This window comes from Mobula birostris, unplaced genomic scaffold, assembly GCF_030028105.1.
Source record: "Mobula birostris isolate sMobBir1 unplaced genomic scaffold, sMobBir1.hap1 scaffold_1874, whole genome shotgun sequence".
NCBI lineage: Eukaryota > Metazoa > Chordata > Chondrichthyes > Myliobatiformes > Myliobatidae > Mobula > Mobula birostris.
The window spans coordinates 47,323-61,036 of NW_027274921.1; the positions used below are offsets into that span (position 1 = coordinate 47,323).

A 13,714-nucleotide genomic window follows, 5' to 3' on the forward strand; every position below is an offset into this window, starting at 1 on the left:
CCGTCTGTGGACAGGGACACGGATAGGAGAGGTTTAGAGGGATACGGTGGTCCGTCTGTGGACAGGGACACGGATAGGAGAGGTTTAGAGGGATACGGTGGTCGGTCTGTGGACAGGGATACGGATAGGAGAGGTTTAGAGGGATACGGTGGTCCGTCTGTGGAAGGAGCTGCCGGGGGGAGTGGTCGAGGCAGGTACGTTAACGACACTCGGACAGGGACACGGATAGGAGAGGTTTGGAGCAGGGTGTGTCAACCGGGGTTCTGAGAGAGAGACCGTGGTTGGAAGAATAAAACATAGTTTTTCGAACTCCGTTGAACCCCAGCGTTCGCTTTGCTGGGGAGTGACCAAGCCGTTACCAATCTCGTCAGGCGTCTGTGAGCGCTGTATTGCCCGGAGGGGAGGACAGTCGGGTGATAATCGGTGAGCACCGCATTGCACGGAGGGCAGGCAGAACCTTGAGTTCATTTTCGGACGTGACGTCAGCCCCTCCCTCCCGAATTCCACCCACCCCGCCAAACCTCCCCTTACCCTCAGCCGACCGACATCTGGGAGCCAAAAAACTACCGGTGCAGTAGGAAATTGGAGGGAAGCTTTCGTCCGGAAGAAAAAAAATTAAATCGCAATTTCGGCCTCGCAGGAATTCATCTGGTTTGCCCGATGAGGTTTTAAAATTTTTGAAGGGGAGATAAGCAAAATTTAACTACGCCAACACAAGGAAATCTGCAGATGCTGGAAATTCAAGCAACACACGTCAAAGTTGCTGGCGAACGCAGCAGGCCAGGCAGCATCTCTAGGAAGAGGTACAGTCGACGTTTCGGGCCGAGACCCTTCGTCAGGACTAACTGAGGGAAGAGTGAGTAAGAGATTTGAAAGCGGGAGGGTTATGGGGGATCCAAAATGATAGGAGAAGACAGGAGGGGGAGGGATGGAGCCAAGAGCTGGACAGGTGACTGGCAAAGGGGATACGAGAGGATCATGGGGCAGGAGGCCCAGGCTTAATTACCTGTTTTTTTTTGCTTCCAAGAAAGGTCGGCAAAAAGTTCGCTCTCTGCTCAAAAGAGCGTTGGTAATTTTTTTGCGGGGAGGAATGTTGTTACCTGCTGATCACGCTGAAATACGGGGAGCTTTAGATTCACTAATTCTTTTTACGCGGGGGTTCCCGGCCTGGAAAATCAAGAGTTCCTTCCGGGGCAAAAGAGGTTGGGAGAGGCCGGGTTAGAGGGGACGGGACAAACAGGGGCAGAGGGGGATCGTCTTGAATGGGTGTGCGGGACGGCGCAGGGAAGAGGGGTCGATGGGCCTGGCTCCCTGCTGTGAAATTAGGCGGCCGACGGCCTGCTACGCCAACTGGAAGGCACCGGAACAGAACAGGCGAACAGCCAGCTCGACCCGGCTCCCTAATATCGAGGATTTAATTCCCCCTCCTTCCTTCTGACTTACTCTTCCTCCCTTTCACACACACACACTCTCTCTCTCTCATCCTCTCAGTCTGCCTGTCTCTCTTTCCGTCCTACTCTATCTCCCTCCGTGTCTCTCTCTCTCTCTCTCTCTCTCTCTCTCTCTTTCTCCCCCCCCCCTCTCCTTCCCTCCTTCCCTACCAGTTCCATCCTGGATACGGAGCACAAAGTATCGGCTCGAGTCTGTGACGCTCTCCAGCGCGATCCCGGGGTACGTGTCGATGGGGGCTTCGGCGAACAGTTCCCCTGTGTCACAGAGAGAGCAGGCGGTCAGCGGGAGGGCCGGAGTGGGGTGGGGGGTAATGGGGGGGGAGAGGCGGCTGCTCCCCCGGGTGTAACCAGGCTCTCTCCGCGCCCCTCCCCCACTCGTCCCCGCGCACGCCTCGCCGATCCACCCTCCGGTGGGGAGGGGGCTTGTCGTCACCCCAGGGGACGGACAGCGGGGAAACCCCGCCACGATCGGCCTCCGACCCTCTTCCACCTTCGCCACCCTCCCCTCGGAGACCCCTGGCCCCCTCGCAGTCAAAAGGGACGACGGGGCGGGGGGGGGGGGAAAGGGTCACAGAAGGAGGGAGTTTTGTTTAACGTTAAAATTATTATTTAGAGGCACCCGTTAGTCTTGTGAGACCACAGATTTGCTCCTTGGAAGGTTTCCATGACGCAGGGCCTGGGCAAGGATTGTACGGAAGACCGGCAGTTGCCCATACTGCAAGTCTCCCCTCTCCACGCCACCGATGTTGTCCAAGGGAAGGGCACTAGGACCCACGCGGTGTCGCCGCAGAGCAATGCGTGGTTAAGTGCCTCGCTCAAGGACACAACACGCTGCCCCAGCCAAGGCTCGAACTGGCGACCTTCAGATCACTAGACGAACGCCTTAACCACTTGGCCACGTGCCAACACTATTATTAATAAAATTATTATTAACAGCAATATAAAAAAGCTAACAATTAAACTGCTCATTAAACATATGTGTATGCACGTATAACATATATTACTATTTTATATAAACGTGCAGGTATATAAATATTGTCCAGTCAGTGCTGCCCTCCAGTGGCGGGTTGATGGTATTGCAAGCTGGGCAGCCAGGAACTCTGAAACTTGGTCTAAAATCTGTCTTCTTGTGCGAATTGTGTTTGTTTTTATCTTTTCCTTCTCGTTCTTTCATATGTTTTTTGCAGCTGGGCTCCCGAGGAACGAACTGCACTCAGCCCATAAGCCTCCATTCCTTTCCTGTCCATATATCTATCCAATTTAACTTTAAACGACAACATCGAACCTGCCTCGACCACTTCTCGTTCCACACAGCGACCACTCTCTGAGTAAAGAAGTTCCCCCTCGTGTTACCCTAAACTTTTGTCCTTTAACTCTCAACTCATGTCCTCTTGTTTGAATCGCCCCCACTCTCAATGGAAAAAACCTATCCACGTCGACTCTATCTATCCCCCTCATAATTTTAAATACCTCTATCAAGTTCCCCCTCAACCTTCTACGCTCCAGAGAATAAAGACCTAACTTGTTCAACCTTTCTCTGTAACTTAGGAGATGAAACACAGGTAACATTCTAGTAAATCTTCTCTGTACTCCCTCAATTTTGTTGACATTTTTCCTATCATTCGGTGACCAGAACTATACACGATACTCCAAATTTGGCCTCACCGATGCCTTGTACAATTTCAACACTACATCCCAACTCCTATACTCAATGCTCTGATTTATAAAGGCCAGCAAACCAAAAGCTTTCTTCACCACCCTATCCACATGAGATTCCACCTTCAGGGAACTATGCACCATTATTCCTAGATCCCTCTGATCTACTGCATTCTTCAATGCCCTACCATTTACCATGTATGTCCTATTTTGATTAATCCTACCAAAATGTAGCACCTCACATTTATCAGCATTAAACTCCATCTGCCATCTTTCAGCCCACTCTTCTAACTGGCCTAAATCTCTCTGCAAGCTTTGAAAACCTACTTCATTATCCACAGCTCCACCTATCTTAGTATCATCTGCATACTGACTCATCCAATTTACCACCCCATCATCCAGATCATTAATATATATGACAAATAACACTGGACCCAGTACAGATCCCTGAGGCACACCGCAAGTCACCATTAACCCTCTCCCAACCCCCCCCCCCCGCCTCAGCAAGCCGGTAATGGACTTTGAGCCATTCTACCCCCCCACGCCCCCACCACACCGCACATTGAGTTTATTGAAATAATGACTGTGGAATTAATATCTCCCTCTCTCTCCCCCTATCAATCTCCCCCCTTTCTGCTTCCCTCTGTCCATCGCCTCTCCCCCCACGCTTCCTAACCTCCTCCTGCCTCACACGATCTCTCCATCCCGTTCTCCAATTTGTCTCCCGTCTCCTCTCTCCCTCACTCACTGCTAATCCCTCTCCCCACCTCCCTTTCAAACTCGCTCTTCCTCTCCCCCACTCCTCACCTTCTCACTCCCCACCCTCACCGTCTCTCTGTCTTGCTTAAAAATAAAAATTACTCTGGATTTCGGTCAACCGGGACACGTCATATAACCATATAACAATTACAGCACGGAAACAGGCCATCTTGGCCCTTCTAGTCCGTGCCGAACTCTTACTCTCACCCAGTCCCACCGACCTGCACTCAGCCCATAACCCTCCATTCCTTTCCTGTCCATATATCTATCCAATTTAATTTTAAACGACAACATCGAACCTGCCTCGACCACTTCTCGTTCCACACACCTACCACTCTCTGAGTAAAGAAGTTCCCCCTCGTGTTGTCTCTAAACCTTTGTCCTTTAACTCTCAACTCATGTCCTCTTGTTTGAATCTCCCCCACTCTCAATGGAAAAAGCCTATCCACGTCAACTCTATCTATCCCCCTCATAATTTTAAATATCTCTATCAAGTCCCCCCTCAACCTTCTACGCTCCAGAGAATAAAGACCCAACTTGTTCAACCTTTCTCTGTAACTTAGGAGATGAAACCCAGGTAACATTCCAGTAAATCTCCTCTGTACTCTCTCAATTTTGTTGACATCTTTCCTCTCCGATACAGGCTCCCGAGCTCCATCCTCTGCCCAGCGCCTTCGACCTGTCCCCGGCCGCCGAAACACGCAAAGCCGAGGATTTCGGGGCCTTCTGCACCGGAGATTCCTGTTACCACACAGTAGCAGCGGCAGCCAAGCGGGCATTTCAGAAGTTTTCCAGATGTTGCCCCGCGCTCTCACGTCCGTCTCCATCAAATCAGGATTGTGCACGGTCCCCTACCTGACAGATAACAGATATTCATCACCGGAGAGGCCGCGCGCGCTGCCCTCGTGCCGCCATCTTCTCACCCGGGTACAGAACATAGCAAAAATGAGACAACGTTTTCCAGAACCATACTATATGGTTAGGCACTTGAGGGCCCGTAAGTAGGTCAACGAAACGAAGACCGTCGTCCTCGACCTCAAGGGATAGCCACAACGACGATATAGTTAGTAGAGAAACGAAGAAGTAAGGGCCCGATCTTATGAAACAGTCTGTGGCGCAAAGTTGGACCTCACTGGTAAGTCGATCGTCCACCATCGACCTCCTCCGACCGTCGCCGCCCTTCAGACCCACGCTCCGAGTCCACCCCGTCCGGCGGGCTACCAACTCCCTCCATTCGCGTCTTCTCCCCGGCCGAAGACCGCGAAAAGTCTCCTTCCTGATCCACAGGGCGGAGCAACAAAATCCTGGTTGGCCAACGTGCACAACCACAATCCTGTTATCTCCAGCCACAACCCAAACATTGCTGCTACAGAGAAAACGCTATTCCCTCAGCAGTGAAACAGTACAGCGAAGCCATTTCACTAGCACTGAATCTCCACAGCGTGTTACATAATATAAATATAAATTATGGGAAGTTCACGTCGACAGATGCGCCGGGCTGTCCGCACCGCCCTCTGCAGAGCCCTGCGATCGAGGGAGGTACGGTTCCCGTACCAGGCAGTGATGCAGCCAGTCAGGATGCTCTCAGTTGTGCCCCTGCAGAAAGTTCTGAGGATTTCAGGGCCCACACCAAACTTCCTCGAAAAATTCGAGGTGAAAGAGATGCTGCTGGTGCGTACAGACCACGCGAGATCTTCGGTGATGTTTACGCCGAGGAACTTGAAGCTGTTCACCCTCTCAACCGCCGAGCCATTGATGCCAATAGGGGTTTGCCCGTCTCCGATCCCCCTGTCGTCCACGACCAGCTCCTTCGTTCGTGCGACGTTGAGGGAGAGGTTGTTTGCTTGACGCCGCCGCGTCACAGAGATGACTTCTTCCCCGCGGGCCACCTCGTTATCGTTTTGAGACGAGGCCAATCGGTGTAGTGTCGTCGGCAGATTTAATCAGCAGATCGGAGCCGTGGGGGGCCACACGGTCGTGGGGCATACAGGGGGTAAAGGAGGTACACAGTACGCAGCCCTGATAAGCATCAGGAACTAAGATGCGGGTTTCTAGCAATGGGTGGGCGGCCGGAGATAGGAAAGGAGGTGTAAGGCTCTCCTTCTCTCCGCTAGCCTGCAGGTCACCCTTGGGGAAGGTTTAAGCCAAAACTAACTCAGCTAGCTAACCTCCCCCACACCACCAACGCCCCCCCCCCCGCCCCCCGATCCAACCACTTCTTTCAAAAACTTTGCCAAGAACAATCATGGTTGCCTCCGTCATATGACACAGCACGCAGTGATGATGTCATGCCTCACGGCAAGTAATGATGATGATTACAGATTTGTAGTCCTGGTAGAGTTCTAAGTTGCTTTCTGTTTCTTGCAAATACCTAATGTGTCACTTAATTAAACAGCAGTTTGAACATAGAACAGAGAATAGTACAGCACAGTACAGGCCCTTTGGCCCACAATGTTGTGCTGACCCTCAAACCCTGCCTCCCATATAACCCCCCACCTTTAATTCCTCCATATACCTGTCTAGTAGTCTCTTAATCTTCACTAGTGTATCTCCCTCCACCACTGACTCAGGCAGTGCATTCCACGCACCAACCACTCTCTGAGTAAAAAACCTTCCTCTAATATCCCCCTTCAACTTCCCACCCCATACCTTAAAGCCATGTCCCCTTGTACTGAGCAGTGGTGCCCTGGGGAAGAGGCGCTGGCTATCCACTCTATCTATTCCTCTTATTATCTTGTACACCTCTATCACGTCTCCTCTCATCCTCCTTCTCTCCAAAGAGTAAAGCCCTAGCTCCCTTAATCTCTGATCATAATGCATACTCTCTAAGCCAGGCAGCATCCTGGTAAATCTCCTCTGTACCCTTTCCAATGCTTCCACATCCTTCCTATAGTGAGACGACCAGAACTGGACACAGTACTCCAAGTGTGGCCTATCCAGAGTTTTATAGAGCTGCATCATTACATCACGACTCTTAAACTCTATCCTTTGACTTATGAAAGCTAACCCCCCATAAGCCTTCTTAAGCTTTGGCATCTTAAAACCTTTTGAACAACCTCCAGGAAACTTCTGGGGCGGCCGATCAACTGAGCCAAGACGCACTGGTCGCAATGGGTCCCAATTAACCGGAATCGGCTGTATACTGCCAATTGAATCAAATCCAATCAAATGTAATTATCATTCGAGCACACGTGGGCACAGCTGATCGAGACAAAGTGCAAAACGTACACAGCACATTCAAGACAGCGAGAAAAAAGGTCATGCAAAAAACTCATATATTGTATAACTTCCACAATGTATTACCTTATATATAGCAAAACCGTAAAATAATCGTATGAAAAACGTATAAAACTAAAAGGAATTGTCATTATATCACACGCAAACACAAGGAAATCTGCAGATGCTGGAAATTCAAGCAACACACATCAAAGTTGCTGGTGAACGCAGCAGGCCAGGCAGCATCTCTAGGAAGAGGTACAGTCCACGTTTCGGGCCGAGACCCGTCGTCAGGACGAACTGAAGGAAGAGTGAGTAAGAGATTTGAAAGTGGGAGGGGGAGGGGGAGATCCAAAATGATCGGAGAAGACAGGAGGGGGAGGGATGGAGCCAAGAGCTGGACAGGAAAATTGACTTCTCAAACTTCCGCTAATGCCCCACCTCCCCCTCGCACCCCATCCGTTATTTATTTTTATACACACATTCTTTCTCTCTCTGGCCTTTTTCTCCCTCTGTCCCTCTCACTATACCCCTTGCCCATCCTCTGGGTCCCCCCCCCCTTTTCCTTCTTCCCGGACCTCCTGTCCCATGATCCTCTCGTATCCCTTTTGCCAATCACCTGTCCAGCTCTTGGCTCCATCCCTCCCCCTCCTGTCTTCTCCTATCATTTTGGATCTCCCCCTCCCCCTCCCACTTTCAAATCCCTTACTCACTCTTCCTTCAGTTAGTCCTGACGAAGGGTCTTGGCCTGAAACGTCGACTGCACCTCTTCCTGCAGATGCTGTCTGGCCTGCTGCGTTCACTTGTCTTTATATTATACAGAGGAAGGTAAATGCAGGATTAGCATTCATTCCCAGAGGACCAGAACAGGAAAGCAAGGAGGCAAGGTTGAAACTTTATAAGGCACTGGGGAGGCCCAACTTGGGAGTACTCTGAGCAGTTTTGTGCCCCTGATCCCAGAAAGGATGTGCTGAGACCAGGCAGGGTCCAGAGCAGGTTCACGAGAAAGATGCCAGGGAGGAAAGGGTTAACACAGGAGGAGCATTCTTGTTGGCTCCGGGCCCAAACTCGCTGGAGTTTAGAAGAGTACGAGCTGGACGATTTCATTGAAACCTGGCCTCGACAGAGTGGATGTGGAGAGGATGTTTCCTGTAGTGGGGGAGTCTAGGACCAGAGGACACAGATAGAGTGGATGTGGAGAGGATGTTTCCTGTAGTGGGGCAGTCTGGGACCAGAGGACACAGATAGAGTGGATGTGGAGAGGATATTTCCTGTAGTGGGGGAGTCTAGGACCAGAGGACCCAGATAGAGTGGATGTGGAGAGGATGTTTCCTGTAGTGGGGGGAGTCTAGGACCAGAGGACACAGATAGGGTGGATGTGGAGAGGATGTTTCCTGTAGTGGGGGAGTCTCGGACCAGAGGACACAGATAGAGTGGATGTGGAGAGGATGTTTCCGAAAGTGGGGGAGTCTAGGACCAGAGGACACAGATAGAGTGGATGTGGAGAGGATGTTTCCTATAGTGGGGGAGTCTAGGACCAGAGGACACAGATAGGGTGGATGTGGAGAGGATGTTTCCTGTAGTGGGGGAGTCTAGGACCAGAGGACACAGATAGAGTGGATGTGGAGAGGATGTTTCCTATTGTGAGGGAGTCTAGGACCAGAGGACACAGATAGAGTGGATGTGGAGAGGATGTTTCCTATTGTGGGGGAGTCTAGGACCAGAGGACACAGATAGAGTGGATGTGAAGAGGATGTTTCCTGTAGTGGGGGAGTCTCGGACCAGAGGACACAGATAGAGTGGATGTGGGGAGGATGTTTCCTACAGTGCGGGAGTCTGGGACCAGAGGACACAGCCTCAGACTGGAGGGGCATCCATGTAGAACGGAGATGAGGAGTAGGGTGGGTGAATCTGTGGAATGTGTTACTAGAGACGGTTGTGGGATTCAGGCTTGGAGAAGCCAGAAGGAGTGAGAACGATTCGACTTCCTTCCTTCAACGAGTCGGGAGCTACAGGTGATTTGAAAGTGTCGGCGATCGCCTTGAATGTTCCAATGATGACGAAGATTTGGAGGGCAGATACACCTGCCCCTTCGACTACACGCCGCGCGCACATCCCAACCGGAGCGCGGAGCGGGGGGGAGGGAGGGGGGGAAGGGAATCACGACCTGCCCGTCCCCCCTGCCAGAGACCGACCTCCACCGTACACGACCGCCCCTCCCTCCCTGTGCGGGGGGATTACGGGTCGGACACTCACCGGTCATCCTGTCCTCCAGCCGGACGCAGACCAGGTCCCCCCTGCCGGTCATCCGCAGGCGGCCTGTCCAGTCGGGCCGGTCCAGGTTCCAGTCCGAGGCCCTGTGGGCCGAGAGGGGCGGGGAGAGGGTGTCACGAAGGGGCTCTCCTCCCTCCCCCAAACGCTCCGCGGCCGCTCCCTCCCTCTCCTCCTGTAGCCCCGCCCCTCTCAAAGTAGCCCCACCCTCTCCCCCTGTAGCCCCGCCCCTCGCAGAGTAGCCCCTCCCTCTCCCCCTGTAGCCCCGCCCCTCTCAGAGTAGCCCCACCCTCTCCCCCTGTAGCCCCGCCCCTCTCAGAGTAGCCCCACCCTCTCCCCCTGTAGCCCCGCCCCTCTCAGAGTAGCCCCACCCTCTCCCCCTGTAGCCCCGCCCCTCTCAGAGTAGCCCCACCCTCTCCCCCTGTAGCCCCGCCTCTCGCAGAGTAGCCCCACCCTCTCCCCCTGTAGCCCCGCCCCTGGCAGAGTAGCCCCTCCCTCTCCCTATATAGCCCCGCCCCTCGCAGAGTAGCCCCTCCCTCTCCCCCTGTAGCCCCGCCCCTCGCAGAGTAGCTCCTCCCTCTCCCCATGTAGCCCCGCCCCTCTCAAAGTAGCCCCACCCTCTCCCCTGTAGCCCCGCCCCTCTCAGAGTAGCCCCACCCTCTCCCCCTGTAGCCCCGCCCCTCTCAGAGTAGCCCCACCCTCTCCCCCTGTAGCCCCGCCCCTCTCAGAGTAGCCCCACCCTCTCCCCCTGTAGCCCCGCCCCTCTCAGAGTAGCCCCTCCCTCTCCCCCTGTAGCCCCGCCCCTCTCAGAGTGGCCCCACCCTCTCCCCCTGTAGCCCCGCCCCTCTTAGAGTAGCCCCTCCCTCTCCCCCTGTAGCCCCGCCCCTCGCAGAGTATCCCCTCCCTTTCCCCCTGTAGCCCCACCACTCGAAGGATAGCCCCCCTCCCCCTGTAGCCCCGCCCCTCGCAGAGTAGCCCCTCCCTCTCCCCCTGTAGCCCCGCCCCTCGCAGAGTATCCCCTCCCTCTCCCCCTGTAGCCCCACCACTCGAAGAATAGCCCCTCCCTCTCCCCCTGTAGCCCCGCCCCTCGCAGAGTATCCCCTCCCTCTCCCCCTGTAGCCCCACCACTCGAAGAATAGCCCCTCCCTCTCCCTCTGTGGCCCCGCCCCCTCTGCGCATCCCCTCCCCTGCCTGCATAGCCCCGCCCATTCCCCCGTAGTTCCTTCCCTCTCTGTGTAGCCACTCCCCCCTCCCCTCTACGTACTGGTCCCCCCTCCTGTCCTGTGAGTCGACTCCACCCCCCCCCCGTGTAGCCCTTCCCCGTCCTCGCACACAGAGCCCCCACCCCCGGGCAGAACCTCCCTCAAGGTTCGGCTCCTCCCCTCCCTCTGCCGCCCCTCCTCGTCACTCCCTCCTCCCTTCACGCTTCAATCCCACCCTTCCGCCGTAGCCCCTCCCCTTCCTTTCACTGTCCCGTTCCCTCCATCTCTCCATCTCCCTCTCTCCCCCTCTATCTGTCACTCATCCTCTCCCCTTCTCCCTCTCCTACTATCTCTCCCTTATTCCCCTTCTCTCTCTCCCTCTCTATCTCTCCCTCGGCCTCTACCTCTCCCTCTCCTTTATCTCCCTCTATTTCCCTCTCCCTTTTTCTCCCTCTATCTCTCCCTCCCTGTCCTGCTCCCTCTCCCTCGCCAGACTCTCCCCTCCATTATAACGCCCTACCGCACAGGCGCAGATTCACCGCATTTGGCCCATGGATTCTCCTCCACCAATCCAACGCGGCTAATTCATCCTCTGAGTGGTTTACCCCAAGCCGGGCCCCACCGGTGCCTTAACTAAATCCTCGACATTAAATATTTGATTCGACTCTTCTTGAGACGAGCTGGCCTTCCCCACCACCGACTCGGCCAAATTAGGGACTTCTGCACAAGGACTCCAGTCCCTTAGCACCTCAGACTTCTGAATTTTCTGGCTGCCTATAACATAGTCTACACCTTTATTCCTTCCTCCAAACTGCATGACCATACACTTCCCAGCGCTGTGTTCCATCTGCCGCTTTTCCCAGTCTCAGTCTTTGTGTGGCCTCCGTACTTCTTCAAAACTACCTGCCCTTCCACCCGTCTTCATATCATCTGCAAACTTGGCCGTGAAGCCATCAATTCCGTCATCGAAGTCATTGACATATAACGTAAGAAGAACCAGTCCCAGCACAGACACCTGTGGGACACCACTAGTCACTAGCAACCAGCCAGGAAAGGCTGCCTTTCGTCCCACTCTTTGCCTCCTGCCAATCAGCCACTGCTTCATCCATCTTCTCTGTAATAATACGGGCTCGTAGCTCGTTTGGCAGCCTCATGTGTGGCACCTTGTCAAAGGCCTTCTGAAAATCGAAGCACGCAACATCCACCAATTCTCCTTTGCCTGCTTGCTATCTCTTCAAAGAATTCCAGCAGATTTGTCAGGCAAGGGTTTCCCCTCGAGGAAACCATGCTGACTACACTGTACTTTATCACCCAGTACCCCGAGACCTCACCCTTAACGATCAATTCCAACTCCTTCCCAGCCACTGCGGTCCGACCAACTGATCTATAATTTCCTCCCTTCCTTGCCTCCCTCCCTCCTTGAAGAGCGGAGCGACATTTGCAACTTCCCCAACTGATTCTTGAAGGATCATTCCTCATACACCTCCGCGGTCTCTTCCGGCCCGCTCTTTCAGAAGCCTGGGGTGCACACCACCTGGTCCAGGGTGACCTGCCCAGCTTCGGACCTGTCTGCTGCCCAAGCACCCTCTCCCGAGTAATGGCAACTTCTCCCCGACGCTCCCGAACTTCCAGCTCAGTGCTGGAGCCTTCCACAGTGAAGGCTGACTGAAAACACTCATTCAGTCTGTCTGCCATATCCTCGCCGCCACCACGTCCTGCAGCTCCTGCCCCTCCCCGCCGCCGCCTTCCCCCTCCTCTCCCCTATTTAGAACACCCAACCCTCCCTCCCTCCATTCCCCTTGTAACCCTCCCCCCCTCCATTCCCCTTGTAACCCTCCCCCTCCCTACATGCCCCACTTTTGCAGCTCTTGCCCCTGCCCCTGCCCCATTTCCCATTCCTCTGAAGCCCCCACCCTTTCTACTAAGCCCCGCCCTTTGCCCTGGCCCCGCCCCCTTCTGCTTAAGCCCCTCCCCTCCTCCTGTGGCCGCCCTTCTTCTCCAGCAGCCGCTCCCCTTGCTCTGAAGCCCCACCCTTTCCCCTCTAAGCCCCGCCCTTACACCCCCCCCACTTTCCCTGGCCCCACCCCTCTGCTGAAGCCCCGCCCCTCCTCCTCCTGTGGCCACGCCCCTTCCCTCTAAGCCCCTCCCCTAACCTGTAGCTCCTCCTCTTGCTCTCAACCCACCCTTTCCCAATAAGCCCCGCCCTTTGCTCTAGTCCCACCCCCTTCCGCTTAAACCCCGCCCCTTCTCCGGTAGCCACGCCCCTCCCCCTGCACCGAAGCCCCACCCCTTTAAGCCCCTCCCATCTCCCCTCGAGCCCCACCCTGGGTCCTGAAGCCCCGCCCCTCGCCGTGAAGCCACGCCCTCTTCCCTTCTGCCCCGCCCCTCCCCTTAAGCCCAGCCCCGCTCCTCTGCAGAGCCACCCGCCTCCCGCGGTCGGCCCAAACCGCCTCCGCCGGGCCCGTCCCCACCGCCCCCGGTCCTCACCGGTGTCCCCGGCTGGTGGCCCGCGGCGGGACCCGGAAAACCTTCACCCCGTCCTTGAGGCAGAGCAGCCGCTCGCAGCCGCCCTCCGCCATCCCGCTTCGCGCCCCGCCTGCGCCCCCCCAACAACACCCGCCGCCAACCCGCTTCCGCCCCGCACCAGCCGCCCCGCTTCCGGCCTCCGCCGTTCCACTCAGCGCTGCACTTCCGCCCCTCACCAGCCGCCCCACTTCCGGCCTCCACCATTCCACTAAGCGCTCCACATCCGCCCCGATCCCCTTTTGACGTCAGAGCCCCCGAACCCACCGGCCTATTTTTATTTATTCATCTGTGCCCCTTAGTCTGCATCACCAGCCTGCGATTCGTGGTTTGTCTCCCATCTTGTTTTTTTGCAATATATTTTTCGCACCGTTGGCAACGTTACGGAGCGCGGGAAGGACGTCAAGCGGCCCCTGCTGTTGACGTCACTGTCACTCCAACGAACGCCTCAGCAAACCTCCAGCTCTATATTTTTTTATTCCCTCCTCCCTCAGCTGACTACTCATTGCCTGGTAAACCATTTAGGGGAGAAAGTATTAAAATGCAGGCGGGAGCGGGGCCGAGAGTCGGTCTGGGCACCACTGCGCAGGCGCGCTTGGGTAGGGCCGCGACGGGAGTGGGGGGGGATGGAGCAGC

The 13,714-nt window shown here is 55.1% G+C and overlaps 1 protein-coding gene across 2 annotated transcripts in view; it reads right to left on the reverse strand.

Annotated features, from left to right (window-relative positions):
- The window catches only part of LOC140192634 (adaptin ear-binding coat-associated protein 2-like), a 48,816-nt gene extending 35,659 nt beyond the window's left edge, over positions 1 to 13,157 (reverse strand). Inside the window, exons 1-3 of one of the 2 annotated variants that reach the window (XM_072250168.1) lie at positions 13,043 to 13,157; positions 9,339 to 9,439; positions 1,602 to 1,706 (exon numbers count right to left, since the gene is read on the reverse strand). In XM_072250168.1, the coding sequence (XP_072106269.1) occupies positions 1,602 to 1,706; positions 9,339 to 9,439; positions 13,043 to 13,134 (298 nt within the window). In that variant the 5' untranslated portion in view covers positions 13,135 to 13,157. The remainder of the gene's footprint in view (positions 1 to 1,601; positions 1,707 to 9,338; positions 9,440 to 13,042) is intronic. The other variant, XM_072250169.1, reaches the window with a different exon arrangement.
- Between the last annotated feature and the right edge of the window lie 557 nt (positions 13,158 to 13,714).